We start from the raw sequence: 16,671 nt of genomic DNA on the forward strand, positions 1-16,671 counted from the left end.
CCAAGGGCCTGCACTAGAACTCAGACAGATTACAGGAAGTTTTCTATGCCAAGACTTCAGAGGGTTGCATGCTCTTTTTATAGCCCTGCTGCTCCATTTACCTTGGTCTGCTGTCAAAGTTGGAGATCTGAAACACTTGTACATTAGTCCCTGAACGAACTCATCCACTTAATCTCAGAGACCTGTAGCAGTCATATTCCATATATTTTCTACATCCAAGACTCTCTGCTTAATGGCTGGAGCCCCAACATTTCTCAGATTTCTCCCTCTCTTTCTCCTAATTCACCCTCACCACACTTCTAGCCACATCTCATCATGTTTTTTACTGCCAGGACTCTGCTCAGAACTTGTCAAAACCACTTCACTAGCAGCCAGAAGACATTTTCCAGAACAGAGAATTAAGACCACATACGATGTCAAACAGTTTTCATGTGATGTCTCCAAACAAAGTTCAAGACTTAGCTCCAACCAGAACATTCAGAATTTGTGACAGCCAAGAAAACAGTTCTTATACAGTGCTCCTGATGGATCTGATTAAATGGAAAAGTATGGAGACAATGGAAGATCATAGTTAAGCAACAGGAGAAATTGCAAGGAAAACAAAGAAGGGTGTGTCTAATTAACAGATGAAAAGGAGAAGATGAAATGCTGAGGAGAGAAATGGTGAAGAGAGAACATCACCTTTAAGGAAAGACAAAGTTACAGTAATTCCATTAAAAGTGAGACAAATTCAAACGCCCAGAGGCAGGACCCTGAAATCCTTGTCAAGCTAACTGGCATTACAAAGGGGCTGATTAGTCTCATAATCATGATTAGTCTCATTGGGCTCAAGCTGCGCCAGGGGAGGTTTAGATTGGATATTAGGAAAAATTTCTTCACGGAAAGGGTAGTCAAGCATTGGAACAGGCTGCCCAGAGAGGTGGTGGAGTCACCGTCCCTGGAAGTGTTCAAAAAATGGGCAGATGTGGCACTTCAGGACATGGTTTAGTCTAGTCTACCCTTGATTGGTTTAGTGTGGACTTGGTAGTGTAGGTTAATGGTTGGACTGGATGATCTTAAAGGTCTTTTCCAACCTAAACGATTCTATGATTCTATAAATATTTTTTATATCTGCAGCAGGATTACATAATGACCTAATTTCCGAAGAGAGGAGATACACAGCTTCAGCTGCTTTGTGTCAGGGAACATCAAGAAAAAGCACATTCATCCCTTTCCTGGAAAATCTTGGGTTTACACAACACAGAAATGAGATTCTCAGGTTAGCATAAGTATCATGAAATGTTCAAGATCCTCATGGAAATGCTTCCACTAGGGCAGAAAGTGTTCTGACTTTCAAATAAATCATTGCTCCTGCCTCCATCTGGTCTTGGTTCCTCTGCTGAGACCTGCCTCACCCCTTCTCTCACATCTACCTGTTCAGCAGCTGTGAAGAAGAAGAAGCAGCTGTGTAACAGCCACATGGCTGGGATCTGTGGTCTTATGGGGCTCAGACACACTCCCCTCAACATTCAACAGGAAGCACTTCTCCTGAATGTTGTGTTTCTTTATCAATGGCACAAATAGACACTACTGGCCCTTAACAAAAGTCTTCCCAGATGAGGTTTTCACTCAGCTTTTGTAAAAAGACAGCAAAATGTTCCAGCAGCTTTTCGGGGTGGTCAGCCCAGCAATGACTGGTGGTCTGCGACTCCCTAGTACTTCCATCACCGTCTCTTCTAACCACATCATCTCTCCTCTCTGAGTACAACCACTATGCCACTACAGCTCAAAGAGAAGCTGGTACATGAATGAGACAGTTGTGAATGCTCAGGAGAGTCTCCTACCTATAACTTTCTCATACGTCTCATGTCTTGTACCATACCTCTGAAGAGCCCAAGAGGAGGATACCCAGGAGACAGCAATGCTTATAATCTACTGTTGTTCTCTAAGCACAGTGTAATTTAATTCCCTTCCTTTCCTGTTTCTTCACACTAGCATTGGTCACTGCTGGCTGGGGTAGGCTGCTCCCCAAGGGATCATTCAATGTCAGATTAGAAAATACAAGCCTTCCACCCAAAAACCCCATCTCTGAAGGAAAAGGAGCCCTAAGAGTCAAGAAAGGAAGACCAGGCAACTTCATTGCTGTAAAGACCTCCAAATGTCCCAAACAAAACAAATCTCTGAGCGGGACAAGGCAAAGCATCAGAGGACTGTCATGATGAAATGCAATACAGAAGTTACTGAACAGTGCTCTTTGTTTGGCTTCATCTGCTCAGGCACCCAAGCACGACATGTCCTTGGGAACAGACCAGAGGATGGAGCAAGGGACAACTTTTCAACCGATACCCCTTCTACTCTGCAGACTCCTGGTCACTAAAAAGAAATTGAATTTCAAATGAACAAATTTGTATTCATTAAATAGAAGACCTGGCCTCTTCCTGACTGTTGTACTTTTGTTGTGATGAAAAGTAACAGCACTGTCAGGCTGAAAAAGGGTGAAGCTGGGAAACCACCCACTCAAACAAAGGAAAACAGCCAGAGGGGCACAGCACAAAACCACTGTACTACTTCTGTGTAAATACACGCTAAAAGTCAAGGACAGCAACTAAAATGAGAGATTTTGTGAAATCTTTTTAACTATTTCAGCACCTTAGTTGCTGCGTATGGTGATTTTGTCTCATTCCTAAACAACAGCTCCCACTCTACACCATCAGCTGTTGCTTTCATACCTCTATTTGTCTTCCTAGTAAAGGACTGACAAGGGCAATGTCCACAGATTGAGTTAAATTATTTAGAATAGTCCAGCTATTAGAAATCTGGGCAATTAGCTAATACTAATGGGCTACAAATGACTCCTAGAGTCTCCACTAGTGACTGATCTCACTAGGTAGTAAGCCACAAGTCTTCAGTAGGAGTCCCCCAGCATCACACATGGTCTGGCTGATAAATAGTCATAATTTCAAAAAAGAAGCTAGATCAGACACTCAACTCTGAGCAGCTCCCCACTGGACTTCTGATCAAGGCTCCATTTATAAAATTAGAACATTAAAAGCAAGTCTCAAAGGATGCTCAAAGAACATTTTTTTCCATTCAGGGCTGAAGACCTCTTGATGTGTTGCAAAGCATCAGGACTAGTTGCTGAATGCATGGTCACAGATTCAATCTAGAATGCTTTTCAGAAGGCACGTGCCTCATTTCTAGGCAACCATGCCCTCACAAATCAACAAACAGTGGGTATGAAATTAGAGGAAAACTGAAAACAAATTTCCAAAAGAAGTTCTGTCTGCATGAGGACCAGGTCTTTCTGCACCTGCCTCAGAGGAAGAATCCTTTTTGAGATCTGAGGGGGAGAAGCCTGCATCTCAGATCCATATCTTTGCTATATCTGTAGCACAGCAAGCTACTTTCACTGAATCACAGACTGGTTGATGTTGGAGGCACCTTTGGAGGTCATCTGGTCCACCTCTCTGCTCAAGCAGGACCACCCACAGCAGGTTGCCCAGAACTGTGACTTCTGAATACCTCCACAGATGGAGACCACAACCTCTCTGAGCAACCTGTGCCAGTGCTCGGTCACCCTCACAGTGAAAGAGTGTTTCCTGATGTTCAGAGTGAACCTCCTGGGTTTCAGTTCGTGCCAGCCCTCTGTGTTTCAGTTTGTGCCCATTGCTTCTGGTCCAGGCACTGGGCACCACTGAGAAGAGTGTAGCTCCATCCTCTTTGCAGCCTCCCTTCAGGTATTTATAGATATTGATGAGATTCCCCCTGAGCCTTCTCTTCTCAAGGCTGAACAGTACCAGCTCTCTCAGCCTTCCCTCCTAGCAGAGATGCTCCACTCCCCTTAGACATCTTAATGGCCCTTCGTTGGACTCTCTCCAGTATGTCCATCTCTCTCTTGTACAGGGCAGCCCAGTACTTTTCCCAAGAGCTCACCAGAAATTATGCACTCTCCAGACACATACTGCACTCCAATCCCACTCCTTCCTTTAGCCCAGCCAGTAACTCAAAACAACTTCTGTTCTGAGAAATGTTTTGAGTGGGGTATTTTTCCACCTGCTTCTTCACCTTGAATTCAACAAAGTAGAATTGACACAGCAAGGAGAAGCAAAGTAAAGGAGTGTCTGTCCTTACCAAACCAAATGAATTCCAGCGCAAAAAGTGAGATGAATTTATCAAAATTTACTGCATGTCTCATATGACAAAAAAAAATGACAAGAATTTATCCAGGGTGGAGAATATGTCATCCAAGGGAGAGACATTTTAGGTGAAAATGGCCACAACTTTCTATTTTAGATAAATCAGATACAATGGATGCCTGGAAAACATCTGTGAGATATTCCTTTGGGCAAAATTTTGAAGTCCTTAACTTCAGAGGAACTACTGAAACAACTGTGGAATGAACCAAATTATAGGTCAGTGCTTAAGTTAAGACTTGTTATGCTTAATAAATGTCTAGCTTTGGGAATGCTTGGACCGATGTGTTAAGGCTTACAGATGGACAAGTCCCTTTAAAAAGTGAAAAGACACTGACACAATGGCTTTGTAGTCAGTTGAAAAATACACTAACTAAACTTCCCAATTCTTTATTTCCCTGTTGCCCAGCCATTAGCCATCTTATCCAACCTCCCACAGGCTGTGCAGTAGCATAGGAGAGGAGCAGAAGCTGGGGATGCAATCCTAACCTACTTAAACAAATGGAACAGTATAAAAACCATTTTATGTGCTGAAAGTATTTATGTCTTAGAGCCAATTTACATCTCCTGACTGCTGCTTAGTGCTCTCTTTCTCTCCTGTTTCTTAAATCTTACCCACAAATGTACGACAAGTACAACACATGCAAAGTATTACAGTAAACAGCAGCAGCAAGAGCAGGGCAGGAGCATCCCTCTCCTGAGAACACCTTTCTTACCTAAACTGTGGCCATTTTTCGTGTAAAAGCAGGTATTGTTGATAAGGTTAACACAGCAGCCGATCACATCTCCAGTGGTGAATGTAGGGCCATAGGGTTGTCCTGTCCCCGAAGAACAGAAGGAGTGCCCATCATCACCATGGTACCCATAAGAATGTTTATCCCATCCTGCAAAAGACAAGACAAAAGAAAAAGTCAGCAATGAAGCCAGTTTAGCAGAATGACATGGCACCTACAGCTCTCAAGACACAATTTTCTGGTAGGAAATTTGAAATTTTGATTCCCACTCCTGATTCATCGCAATATTAATTTTCACATACCAGTAACTGAAAAGAAATTAATGATCATAAATCATAGCAACATTTGGATTTCAACCTCATTTGTCCCTTATGAGAAGTAATAAAAAGAACAGATTGCCAAAAGTCATTTTGACAAAGATTTTTTAAAACCCCTGTTTCTGTTTTATCTTGCCTGCAGTGAAACAAGCTCCTCTTTGTAAAACATTTGTGTTTCCCACTAACACAATCTTCCAGCAAAACCATTTAATAAAATAATTCTTGTCCAATTGCAGCTTTGTCCATAAGTGCTGCTCACAGGTGTAACTAAATGGCTTGAGGCAATTTTTGCACTCTCACATTTACATTTCCCTTTTAAGAGTTTATAAGGATTTCTGTGTTCCCCTTGGGCAGCAACATTCCCCATTCTGTGGACAGCTTAAAACACAACCCTTAAATGTCAATGGGCAATTTTCAAAGTGGTCAGTTCTAACATTAATATCTTTTATTTCTTTTGCCAGTAACACTGTGCCTAGAGTTAAAGCTGGGCTCAGAGATTGCACCCTACCCACTTGCTCTTTTCTACATCTCACAGTAATTCCATCATTCTGAGTTCCTGATTTTGTTCTGCTCTACCCCAATTCTGTTGTAAATTCTCTTGTGAATTTCTTACATGTAGAAATGCCAGATATAACTGTGAACTATTGCAAAGAAGAGAGATTAATCCATACTTTAAAAGCTGAAGTGTTCTTCAGGCAACACACTTGTCTTCTCTTTTCAGGACTCCCATCTCCCTCTTGCAGAGGAGAGGGCAGTGCTCCCACGGTTGTGGCCACACAGTGATTCAGTGAAGGCCACCTGAATCTACTAACCTGTACCTGCCAACTTCAGTTGCCACTACTGCTCATCATGGCTTATCCCTTCCTCTCTTAGCAGACCAGCTACAGCAGGCAGGGAGGGAGTAATGAGGAACAGTCCTCTTACCAGAGAGTTTAAAGAAAACATGATACTCTCTTGTCTTATAATAAGACTTCAAGAAGAATCAGGATCTTCTCCAGCTCTTTGAAGCATTCATATGAATTACACAACCAAAACCATCACATCTTACAGAGAGATGTACTTCTATGAAAAAGCATGAGATAGACACAACATTAATAAGAACCACCCGTGTTTTAAACAGATATGGTTGGATCCTTAGGCAGACCGTGCCAACTGAAGCAGAAGCAAAAGAAGGTGCTTTGACCACCTATTGACCTTGCACAAACTAAGGGTAGTGCAAAATCTGTTAAATGTGGAGCGATGATTTTGGCAAAAAGACTACAGAAGAAATGCAAAGACCATGAGAGAAGAGGGGTTAAAAAGCAGAAAGCGCACATCCTGCAATAAGGCAAAAACCAGACTGAACACACTGCAAACCACAGAGAGGAGCCCTGTGAAGGTGCGCCAGAACACTTTGGCTAAGCCATGATTTTCCTACAAAAAAAACAACATAAGGGCACTAGAAATTTAATCCCATAAAATGGTGCTCAGCTACATGCACTCAGGTGTCTTATCATCAGTGGACCCACACACTCAGGTTTTCTCAGAAAAGCATTAAACATTCGGTGCATGCCCAAGGCCCTCCATTTATTGCACCACACCGCATGAATGCCAGCATGCAAGTCAGGGAATGGAGCAAGACTGAAACATGCCATGGTCCAAGATTTTGGACCTCAGGGCAAAGTTTGGGAGTGAAAGGTGTGAAGGACTCCTAGCAAATGCTAGTCTAGAAACAGTGAATAATTTCCTCTGTTAAATCCCCCACACCCACAGGAACAGACTGAGATGTCCCAAGAGTCAGCTCTGTCTTCCCTAGGACCAGCTCCTAACAAGCTGTTGACAGTAGCACCAGTCCTGTTTAATATCTTCATGAAAGACAGGGACAACAGCACAGACAGCACCCTCAGCAAGCTCAAAAACAATGCCAAATCGGGTTGCCAAAAACAAAGGAGGGAGTGATAGGGGCTCTAGAGTCTGTTGTCAAACTTCCACTTCTAAAACTCCATCCACTAAAAATATCATTGAAATACTGAGTTTTTAAGACCATGGCTCCTTTCCACTACCCCTTTTATTTCCTCTGCTGCTGGCCTGTGAAAGACCACCATTGCTGATTTATTATTTTAGTCTCTCCAAACACAGACCTGTTACATGTATGTCAGTTCAGAATGTCTCTAATGAAGCTGCTTCGCAACTTCAGATGATAACTCTAATCAATTTCTCTCCTAAGCTAGTTCATAACACAATCCACATACAATCTTCTAACTCTTCTGCATAAAAAAACATTCCTGGCATTACAATGCATTTAATAAGAACTTGGCATCAATTACATCTAAGTAGTCAGATGTTTACACATCACGCACCAGGTAGGGCTACCATGAAAAATGCAACAGCATGCCCAACTGTGAGGACAATTTCAGAAAACACTTGTGCCAATGCATACACTACAAGTTCTGTAGTATAAGAAAAAAAAAAGGTTTCATTACCTACAAATCATTACTGATCCTACTGAAAAAAACCTCCTCCTGCTCCTGTTAGACTTGTGCTTCATAGTATCAGTACTTGCTGTACCACCAAACGTGGTGATGAACACGATGAGATGAACTCCAATGAGAAATGACTGAATAAAGCTCCGAGGACAGTGTCAAATTTGGTATGTATTGCAACAGTGCCTGGAAAAGCTTGATTTGAATCTTATTCTCCACAGACAACCACTAATATCACCAGTTAAGGAAATCTCACTCACCCAGCATTTTGCTAATGATACACAGAGTTAACTTTTTCAACTCAAATATTGTGTAGTGCTGAATCTGGACCAGACACAACACTAAGTGTTTTAAATCCAGACTGTCAGCCTTATCAAATCACCATGGTCATGTTAAAAAAACATTTGTTTGAGAGAACTTAAGGTACTCACCATAAACATAAGCTGAGTAGTGTTAATTATATGCCTAACCTTTAGTTATTTATTAATCAAATAACATATCGGTATTTCTAAAATTCTGGCTAGAATAAAGATAAGGGCAATGGCATACAGGTCATTCCAGCACTGGCCAACTTCAGCCAGTCTTCTGAAATTTCCTAATAATCTGAATTAAAAATAACAATGAGCACTTCTAATACTTCTAGGTCAAAGTTATCTGGGCCTACCAATTTAAACAGCGTATCCCTATCAAAAGTATTTAGCATTATCTTGGATTACCAGCAGAGTGGGGAGTAACTCATCACATGTATTTTGCAAATACATACTCCCAACTTCTCTGAAAATAAAAAAACCACTTGCTGAAAACTTGGGACTTTTCCGCATCATTAACAATTTACTATCGCCACCTAGTAATAGGTCTATGATATTACAGCCTTTTCTTTGACTCCTACGACACTATTCGCGCCGCCAGTTACTCAACTACTTCTTCCTTTACAAAAATCTAACACTGTTTTAATAAGGGCTGAATCAGACTTCTATAAGCCTTCCCCACACTTACACCTGCAAATTCTCTGGACATTTTAAACTTTGTACCACTTATACTCAAGTACTTTCAGAAGCCACTGTTGTGACCCAGAAGGCAGAGATGAGATGTTATCTGCATGTTCTTAAAAAGGCTGACCATATGGGACATGGGGTCAACCCAGACAAGGATCCTCTTCAAGAAGTGAGACAGCATAAGCATAGGACACGCACATATCATGCTCTTACTGAACAGCGTTACCACTTTCCAACTACCTGCAGCATAGAGACATACTGAGCCAGATGGAGATTCTCTTCGCTTGTACTCCTCAAAGGATTTTCTTTCCATTAAATTGTCCAATCCTCCTTTAAGCACATGTAAACATTGATACCATCCACTGTATCCTGCAACAAGGAGTTTCACAGCATAACTGCAAGCTGCATGAAAATGCACCTCCTACTACTCGTATTTGATACCCTGTAGTTCTTGCACTGGAGAAGATGGCAAACTATGTGTTCAGTCTCTCCAGAACATGCATCATGATATAGACCTCTACAAAATCCCCCATATTCATCCCTTTTCCACACTGATGACTCCTGGCTTATTTAGCTATTCCCCGCATTTCTGACCATCATCATCTGAACCTTTTCTGGATTTACAGTGTTGCTTTTGAGAATGGAGATGTAGGTGCACCATGGAGAAGGGAAGCAGGCTGTAGTTGTTCTCTGTACTGTTCCCTAGCCCTCTGCGAGTTAATTCTAGCATTTTCCCCTTTGTTATCCTTTTTACTACTGAACTGATGTTTCCATGAAGCTATTGTAATCACTGCAAAACACATCATCACTCTTGTGACAATGCGCTCTCTGCACAGATTCTCATCTGCCATCTCATCACCAGTGCACTCAGCCTCAGCTTACTCCCACAGCTCTTCTTCAGCACCTTTCACCTTACCACCCTCAGTGGCTCGCAATCCTCAACAGCTAGAGCAGTCCATCCTGGGCTAGCAATGTGCAAGCAGCTGCTTCTATGAAAACCCTGGGAATACCCATGCAGAAACAATTTCTGACTGGTAACTCATTCCAACAAGGCTGTGGGGTTTAAATAACATCTCATTTCAGTCTCTTGGTGATAGCTGACATCTAGAACAATGGACACTTCACACTGATGTGCAGCTGACCAAGTCTAAAAATTCTCAAGTGCAAGTGCAGATTCCTTACAAAATTTCAGAAATCTGGACAACAAGATTGGAGAATGTGCTTTTCTTATAAAAAGTAGATCACGGACCCTCAAAGGACCATTCTCAATAGACTGAAATCTAGTGAGCTAGAATGGCTGGAGGGTCCAGTTAGCACAGTTCTCTCATTCCTTCCTCTTCCTTCCCCGTCCTCTCTTAAAAAGCACAAAGTCACTTTAAAGAGGGGAGACAGGCAGAGAACAGAAAGGATTTGGCCACCTGGCCCATGCAAATGTTCAAAGCAGAACCTAAACACCCTGCCTCCTAAGACTCCTGTTTTCACTACAGCTCATTTTGAAGGCAAGTGAACTTTGAACATGCAAATATACAGGCAGAACCACTCTGCAGGTAGGACCTCAGCAGCTAGTGAACAAAGAGAGGTGAAAATGACATCCCTTTGAATTGAACACTTCAACCTCCAAACCCAAAATATATGTGTAGTATTTATTAACAGCCAGATGCAGAATAGCTCCGACTGTGCAATCAATCAGCAAATGGGAAGAAAGAAAACTGGAATCCACAAGGAGGGCCTGGGAGGACATTTTTACATGTTCAGCACCAAACTGAAGTTCTGTTTGGCCTGCTAACAAGAAAAAGCAGATACATTGATCTTCTTGGCAGACTATCTTGATTCCAACACACAGTAAAAAAAAAAAAAAAAAAAAAAGAACAGCAAGTTCCATTGCTGCTGCTTGATAAACAGGCCAGAATTATGCAATGCCAGACCATGTGGCAGAAAAGACTTCAGTTACTTCAGGACACAGTTACAGGATCAACTCATAAATGTTTGCTCTTAAGTGAGCACTGGATTTAGATGACATGTGCTACTAGTACCCCTAACTATCCTACATCCATCCCTGTTCAATCCCACCTTGCCCATTCAATGTTAGCCCTGCTTTACTCTTGAGTTTTTGGGCAGTCCTGTGATGGGCCTAACTTCTATATCTGAGATCAGGCTCTGCCTCACAAAGCAGCGACTGAGAAGTCATACTATTGGGCTGGGACACCATTTACCTCTTACCACTGTGGAAATGCTGTGTTATCAGCATTTTAACTTTCCATTTCAAGAGTGCCAGCAACGTACATAGAACTTCTGGTATGCACTGGGTAAAACTGGTATCATGGTCTCATCACACATCTAGAAACACCAGGACCTGAACAAGCTGCTCAACTTCAGAAGCAAGTACCATCAGCCCATATATAACACAGAGGCAATGCAATGCAGGATGCCCTGATGGAAATTACCAAGAGCATTATTTTCATTATGTCTTTGCTGGCCTGCTACTCCTTCTGCAGAGTGTGGAGAAGAAAGCAAACTGATGACGTCACCCTGCGCATCAAGGTTAAAACATGCCAGACTTGCCAGTGAGCACAGGAGAATGGGGAAGGCAACATTCACAGGGAACCATACAGAGCTCTCCTCTGATGGCATGCCAAAGGACAGACATGCAATGCCCAGTGATGATGGAAAAGATGGTTGTTCCAGTAAGTTACAGCCTGACCCCTCAGACTCTTCCTTCTCTGCCACTCTTAAAATGATGGCAGAAAGATGGACTTTACCGTTGACACATGGACCATTCCCCGTCCATGCACATTCCAGGGGAGAAACACGTTCCACTACAGCTCAGCCCACACATTCAAGGAAGCTGCTGCAAAGGGCAGGGCCTTTTCTGCCTTCCTGACAGAACTTCAAAGGCCTGGACATCTGCCCAGAAAGCGTCGAGGAAGGAAAAAAGAAAAGAAAATGTCCCCAAACCCCACTTACCTAGGGGCACCAGGAAATGAAGGAATCCTAGCTTGTAACACCCCAACTTTTTATCAATGCACCTTCTTTTTCATAACAGCTTCTACTTCTTCTGCAAAGTGGCAAAATAACTTCGAATGTAGTAGCGGCCCAAACACTGCACTGCAGGACCAATGGGTATATAGAAGATAAAACCACTTCATCTCACAGAGGACAAACTTCTTAAAGCAGGGACTGGACATGCTCAGCTCTCATAGTCTTTGTAGTATCACACTGAATCATGTACAAGGTAATGGTGCAGTGCACCATACCACTGGACACATCCCAGTGAGGGACTGCTGTACAGTGGCCTCCCTCTCACCCCAGTTCCCAGCAGATCAAGCAGATTCATCTAAGGCCAGTTTGGCCCCTACAGAGCAACACCAGATGATGCTAATCAAAGAGCACAGGACTCCTGGCAGGCCTGGCTGTAGGTTTGGCTCAGAGGCTATTTCATGGTTTGGAATAAAGTAGTTGCACTTGCAACTGTAACAGTGACAAAGCTCAGACCAAATCCTCATGGCAGAAGGACTTAAATGTGGCAAGCATCTGGGGGGGGGAGTGGGGTGGGGTGGGGAATAAAAAGAAAAAAAAGAAATTACAGTATCTCTCTCATATTAATAGAGAGCAGGAACAAAAGGACACAGTGACCCAAAGATCAAAAAGGCTCCAAGACAGGCAGTTAAAAAGGCCTGCAAGAGTTTGGGAGATCCAGCAGAATGTGGGTGCTAACAAGCATTGCCTGACCCACCACAGAGACTATAAGCAGAAAGTAACACTGTAAAATTTCCTTTTTAACAATATTAATCTGGCATGGCAATTTTTAGACCAGATCAGGAATTCCTACCATTTGACAGCTACTGCATGTTAACTAGGCTTCAAAAAAACATCAAACCAGAGTCTACTCTTAATTATATAAAATGGCACTACCCACTGACTCATAAAGAGAAAAAACAAAACCAGAAGGTTCTGGATGGCTGCAACACGGGCCATACAGGGAATGTATTCTTGTAAACAGGAACAGTCTGTTCCACCTGCCCCAGATATTTGTTAATTAATGCATTTCACTACTATTTAGCATGCACCTCACCACAGAATACAGTATCAAAATAAAAATCCTACTTCCTTAAATGAATAAAGATGGCAAGGCCTCCTAGCTTACAAGCTTGATGGGTCATCTTCTGCCAGAGTCAGAACATGATCTGTCTTCCCTATACCGGAGAGGTCAAGACAAGCTACAAGCCGTTTACAGCCCTGTAAAGAGCACAACATCGTTAAAGCACAACTACAGGTTGGTTCTATCTACAAAGGCAAGGCTCAAAAAGCTCTCTAGCATGATCAGGTCACCACTGTACTATTTTATCTACTATATTCCCTGACACACCACACTGGAGGGGGTGGGGGGAAGTGCAGGGGTGCAAAACAATGTAGATCAGGATTTTTAAAAAAAAAAAAAAGGAAAGGTCAGATGAGGAGTCTTGCCATTTATCTATTAAGTGGCAGGGGCAAAGAACAAGTTGGATATAAAACTTATCACATACACAGGTTGCAAATCTCATCATACTAAGTAATTCATATTTTCATTTATAGGCCAACTTTTTGCTTGATGGGCAAGAAGATCGTTATAAAATATTAAGACACTTTCAGGAAAATCTTGCAAGGTAATATACAAGAGTCATTTTACAAAGACACTAAGGCAGAACAGTTAAATGACTCAGCCAAAAGCGACATTAGAGCTCACTGCAGAACGCAGGGGTCTAGCATCCAGCTACTATTAAAAACAATCCCTAAAATGGCATTTAGTGAGGTAAGACAATTATGAACAAAACACATTTATATAAACACAAGACCTTATGGAGAGAGAAGTCCTCCAGAAGAAGCACATCTCATGATGTTAATGGGTTGCAACAAGGCCTTCTGGCTGAGGTTCCTTAAATACTTTCCACATTGATTAAGGTAAAGCAACAGGGTTTTCTGAAGAGGATCATATTTATCCATCAGTAAAAATAGCTGTTATCCATCAGTTTGAGTTTGTAGTGAAATTTAGGTTTGTGTTGATGTTATCTTTTATCTGAAAGGCTCAAATAATAGGTACAGCCACTGTAAAGAATTTTTTTAAATCTGAAAAACAAGCAGTACTGGTTACAACTCTTGCTGACAGCTAAATTGCTGTCTCTAAACTGCTAGCCAACTCTTAACTGTCACTGAGACCACCTGGATTGTCCATAATCTGTGCTACAGCTGGAGATGCAACGTAGGATATTGGTAAAGGCCAAATCACAAACCCCACTATGCAATGTTGTCTCTGCTCTGCTTTGGAAACTCAGTTTTCACATGGCACAAAACCAACGCAACCTGCTGGATGACAGAAAGCTCCATGCAAAGACAGGCTCCAACATACCTGTACCATACTTTTCTGAGAACATATTGCATGAAAAGAGTGCAGAACCTCTACAAAGAGCCAGCCCATCTCCAAAACAGTTATGGCACAGAAACTGGGGCATGGAAAAGGCAGGACAGCCGTACCCCCTGAATAAGAATCACTTCTCACTCACCCACATTGATGCCTGAGCACTTAATACCCAGCGGAAACACTTCCTTTGATTTATCTTCTAAGGCCAGGGTTACTGCCTTGAAATACTGATTCATGGTTTTGTCCAGCTTGAATGATGTGGCTAAGCACTTTCGCAAATATTCCAGGGTGAAGCCTCATTACTGAAAGCTCAGCTTTCGGTCTGCCTCCTCCATTCAAACCTGAAGTCTGTGTGCCCAAAAGCTAGTCTAATTAAAAAGACCAAAAGAAAAAGGAAAAAAAGAAAAGAAAACCAACACGTCCCTAAGAACCTGACCAAATGGCTGGCAACAGCTTTTCTGGCTGCAGACAGGGCATCCAATACAATCAATGCAAGCAAACATGTGAACTGAAGTGGGTCTGAAGGGGAAAAAGGCAGTAACTTTTACTTTATACAATCAGGAGATTCACTTAAAAAATACACCCCACTTCCAAAAAATAAGAGACTCATGTAGACAAATCCAAGAGGCTCTGACTTACAAAGGCTGGAAATCTTAAATCTATTGTAATGTGTATCTTTTTCTTGGCAGTATATGTTTTATATGTTTATTATCCACCACTGTTTTAAGCTCCACCATAATCTTCACTCATCCAGATGAGCTCTCGAGTGGTGTGGAATCTGTCTAAAAATCCATTCTGCACAAAAGGATCACTAACTCTGGAGCTGAACCAACACACTGACCCACTTCACTCTCATTTCTTCCATTACACAAAATTGCATATGCAATTTCTTTCTTTACCCTCATGGCTGCCAAAGCCTCTGTCCCCATGCACCCCTGTGCTCTGCTCATTAGGTGTGCCTCCCCTAATTACGTTATCTTGCACATAGCCGGATAAAACATGTACCACCTAAACAAGTTGTAAAACATGAGCCTTCTGCTAAGAGCTGATACTGGGTGAGTTGGCACGGCATGGAGGATTTGAACGCAGACTGAATTACTATTTGTTTGCCACATACTGTTCATATATTTAATCCCATACTTCAGGGCTTTTGCTGGTTGCTCTAGAAGCCAAAGGAGAAGGCCCTTCTTTTCCCAGTTAACCATCAAGCTTCTTCCCCTCCCCCTTTTGCTTAAGCCTTAGAAATTGTGAAAGTTTGGCAAGGATTTTCCTTTGCCCTTGTTTGCAGCATGTGATAAGAGCCACTTCCTGGATTTGCTCTGAATTTTAATGTTTTCTTTTACTATAGGGAGTAAGACACTGCTGCTTGTGATGCATCCAGTGGTCAGAGTTCAGAAAAGGTCAACAAGAGTTGTCACAAATCAAGAAAACATGACAAACAGGGACAGGGTGAAGAACCAGGGATGTCTGGTCTAGAGAGAAGACCACAAAGCAGTGATAGAGGTCTTCATGTATGCAGCTACAAAGAGGAAAGAAATTAATCATTCTCTACCTCCACATGATCCAGGAGTAATAGACTTAGACTACATGGGATATTCAGCTTAGTCATCAGGAAAAGTTTCCAACACAAGGACAGTGTTGGAAGAAGTTGCCAGAAAGATAATGAAAGACTGGTTTAGACATACACCTGTCAGGCAGGATTGATGCGTAATTGAATTAGCTTCAGAGAGCAGATGATTTGGTGAGGTCTCATCTTCTATAATTATTATATTTACCACTGGGACTAAGTCCTTTAGCACAGGTCCTTCATTTGTCATTGGAGTCACAGAAAGTAACAACCCAAAGCATAAGCTGATACATGGAAATTAAGTTCTTCAAACACATTTGAAGTAGAAAGATCCCCTGACAATCACAGAAAAAAAAAAAACCCAAGCCCAAACCAAACCACAACTGGCTAGAAGGAACATCTGGAAGTCTCTAGCCAATCTTCCTACTCATAGCAGGGTTAACTTAAGAGTTAGATCAGGTTGCCTAGAGCATTGTCCAGTTGAAGTTAGAAAACTTCTGAGGACAGAGCCTCTCTAGTAACCCATCCCCAACTCTCATGAGGAATAGCATCTTATTTCCCATGAGAATTTTATTTGTTGCAACTAGTGCCTCTTGCCTCTCTTCCTTGCACTGTGCACCTCTGAGAAGAGTCTGGGTCCATGTTCTCTGCAAGCTCCTTTAGATAGTGAAAGGCTGCTACTAGATCCCTTCTCTGCCTCTTCTTTTCCAGGCTGAACAAGCCCAGTTCCTTTAGTTTCTCACTGGTTCCTACAATACGGTATCTATCCAGCCTCCCTCCTCTGGTCACCCCTGCAAGGGAGCACACCTGCCTGAAAAAAACGCTTGTGAACATCCCTAAGGGAGAAACCCGTACTTTTTTCCTCTCAAAGGAAAGGACAGGAAGACAGATTCCTCAATAGCCTTGCTCCCCTACATGCATCTCCGCTAACATGCAAGATAAGCTGAGAAGAAATAAAGTCCTATCTACAAATGTCAACAGAAACCTATCAGCAAGAGGAGAATGCAAAGGAACGGAAGGGATCCCCAA

The 16,671-nt window shown here is 42.3% G+C and overlaps 2 protein-coding genes across 6 annotated transcripts in view; one reads left to right on the plus strand and one right to left on the minus strand.

Annotated features, from left to right (window-relative positions):
• RSPRY1 (ring finger and SPRY domain containing 1) overlaps positions 1 to 16,671 on the plus strand; it is a 281,438-nt gene that overhangs the window by 135,966 nt on the left and 128,801 nt on the right. The gene's annotated exons all lie outside the window — the stretch shown is intronic.
• The window catches only part of RANBP10 (RAN binding protein 10), an 81,358-nt gene that overhangs the window by 37,482 nt on the left and 27,205 nt on the right, over positions 1 to 16,671 (minus strand). For 2 of the 3 annotated variants that reach the window (XM_075715889.1, XM_075715890.1), the window contains one exon: positions 4,889 to 5,056. In XM_075715889.1, the coding sequence (XP_075572004.1) occupies positions 4,889 to 5,056 (168 nt within the window). Of the gene's footprint in view, positions 1 to 4,888; positions 5,057 to 8,939; positions 8,945 to 16,671 lie in introns of those variants that run through there. The other variant, XM_075715891.1, reaches the window with a different exon arrangement.

This window comes from Pelecanus crispus, chromosome 8 (genome assembly GCF_030463565.1).
Source record: "Pelecanus crispus isolate bPelCri1 chromosome 8, bPelCri1.pri, whole genome shotgun sequence".
NCBI lineage: Eukaryota > Metazoa > Chordata > Aves > Pelecaniformes > Pelecanidae > Pelecanus > Pelecanus crispus.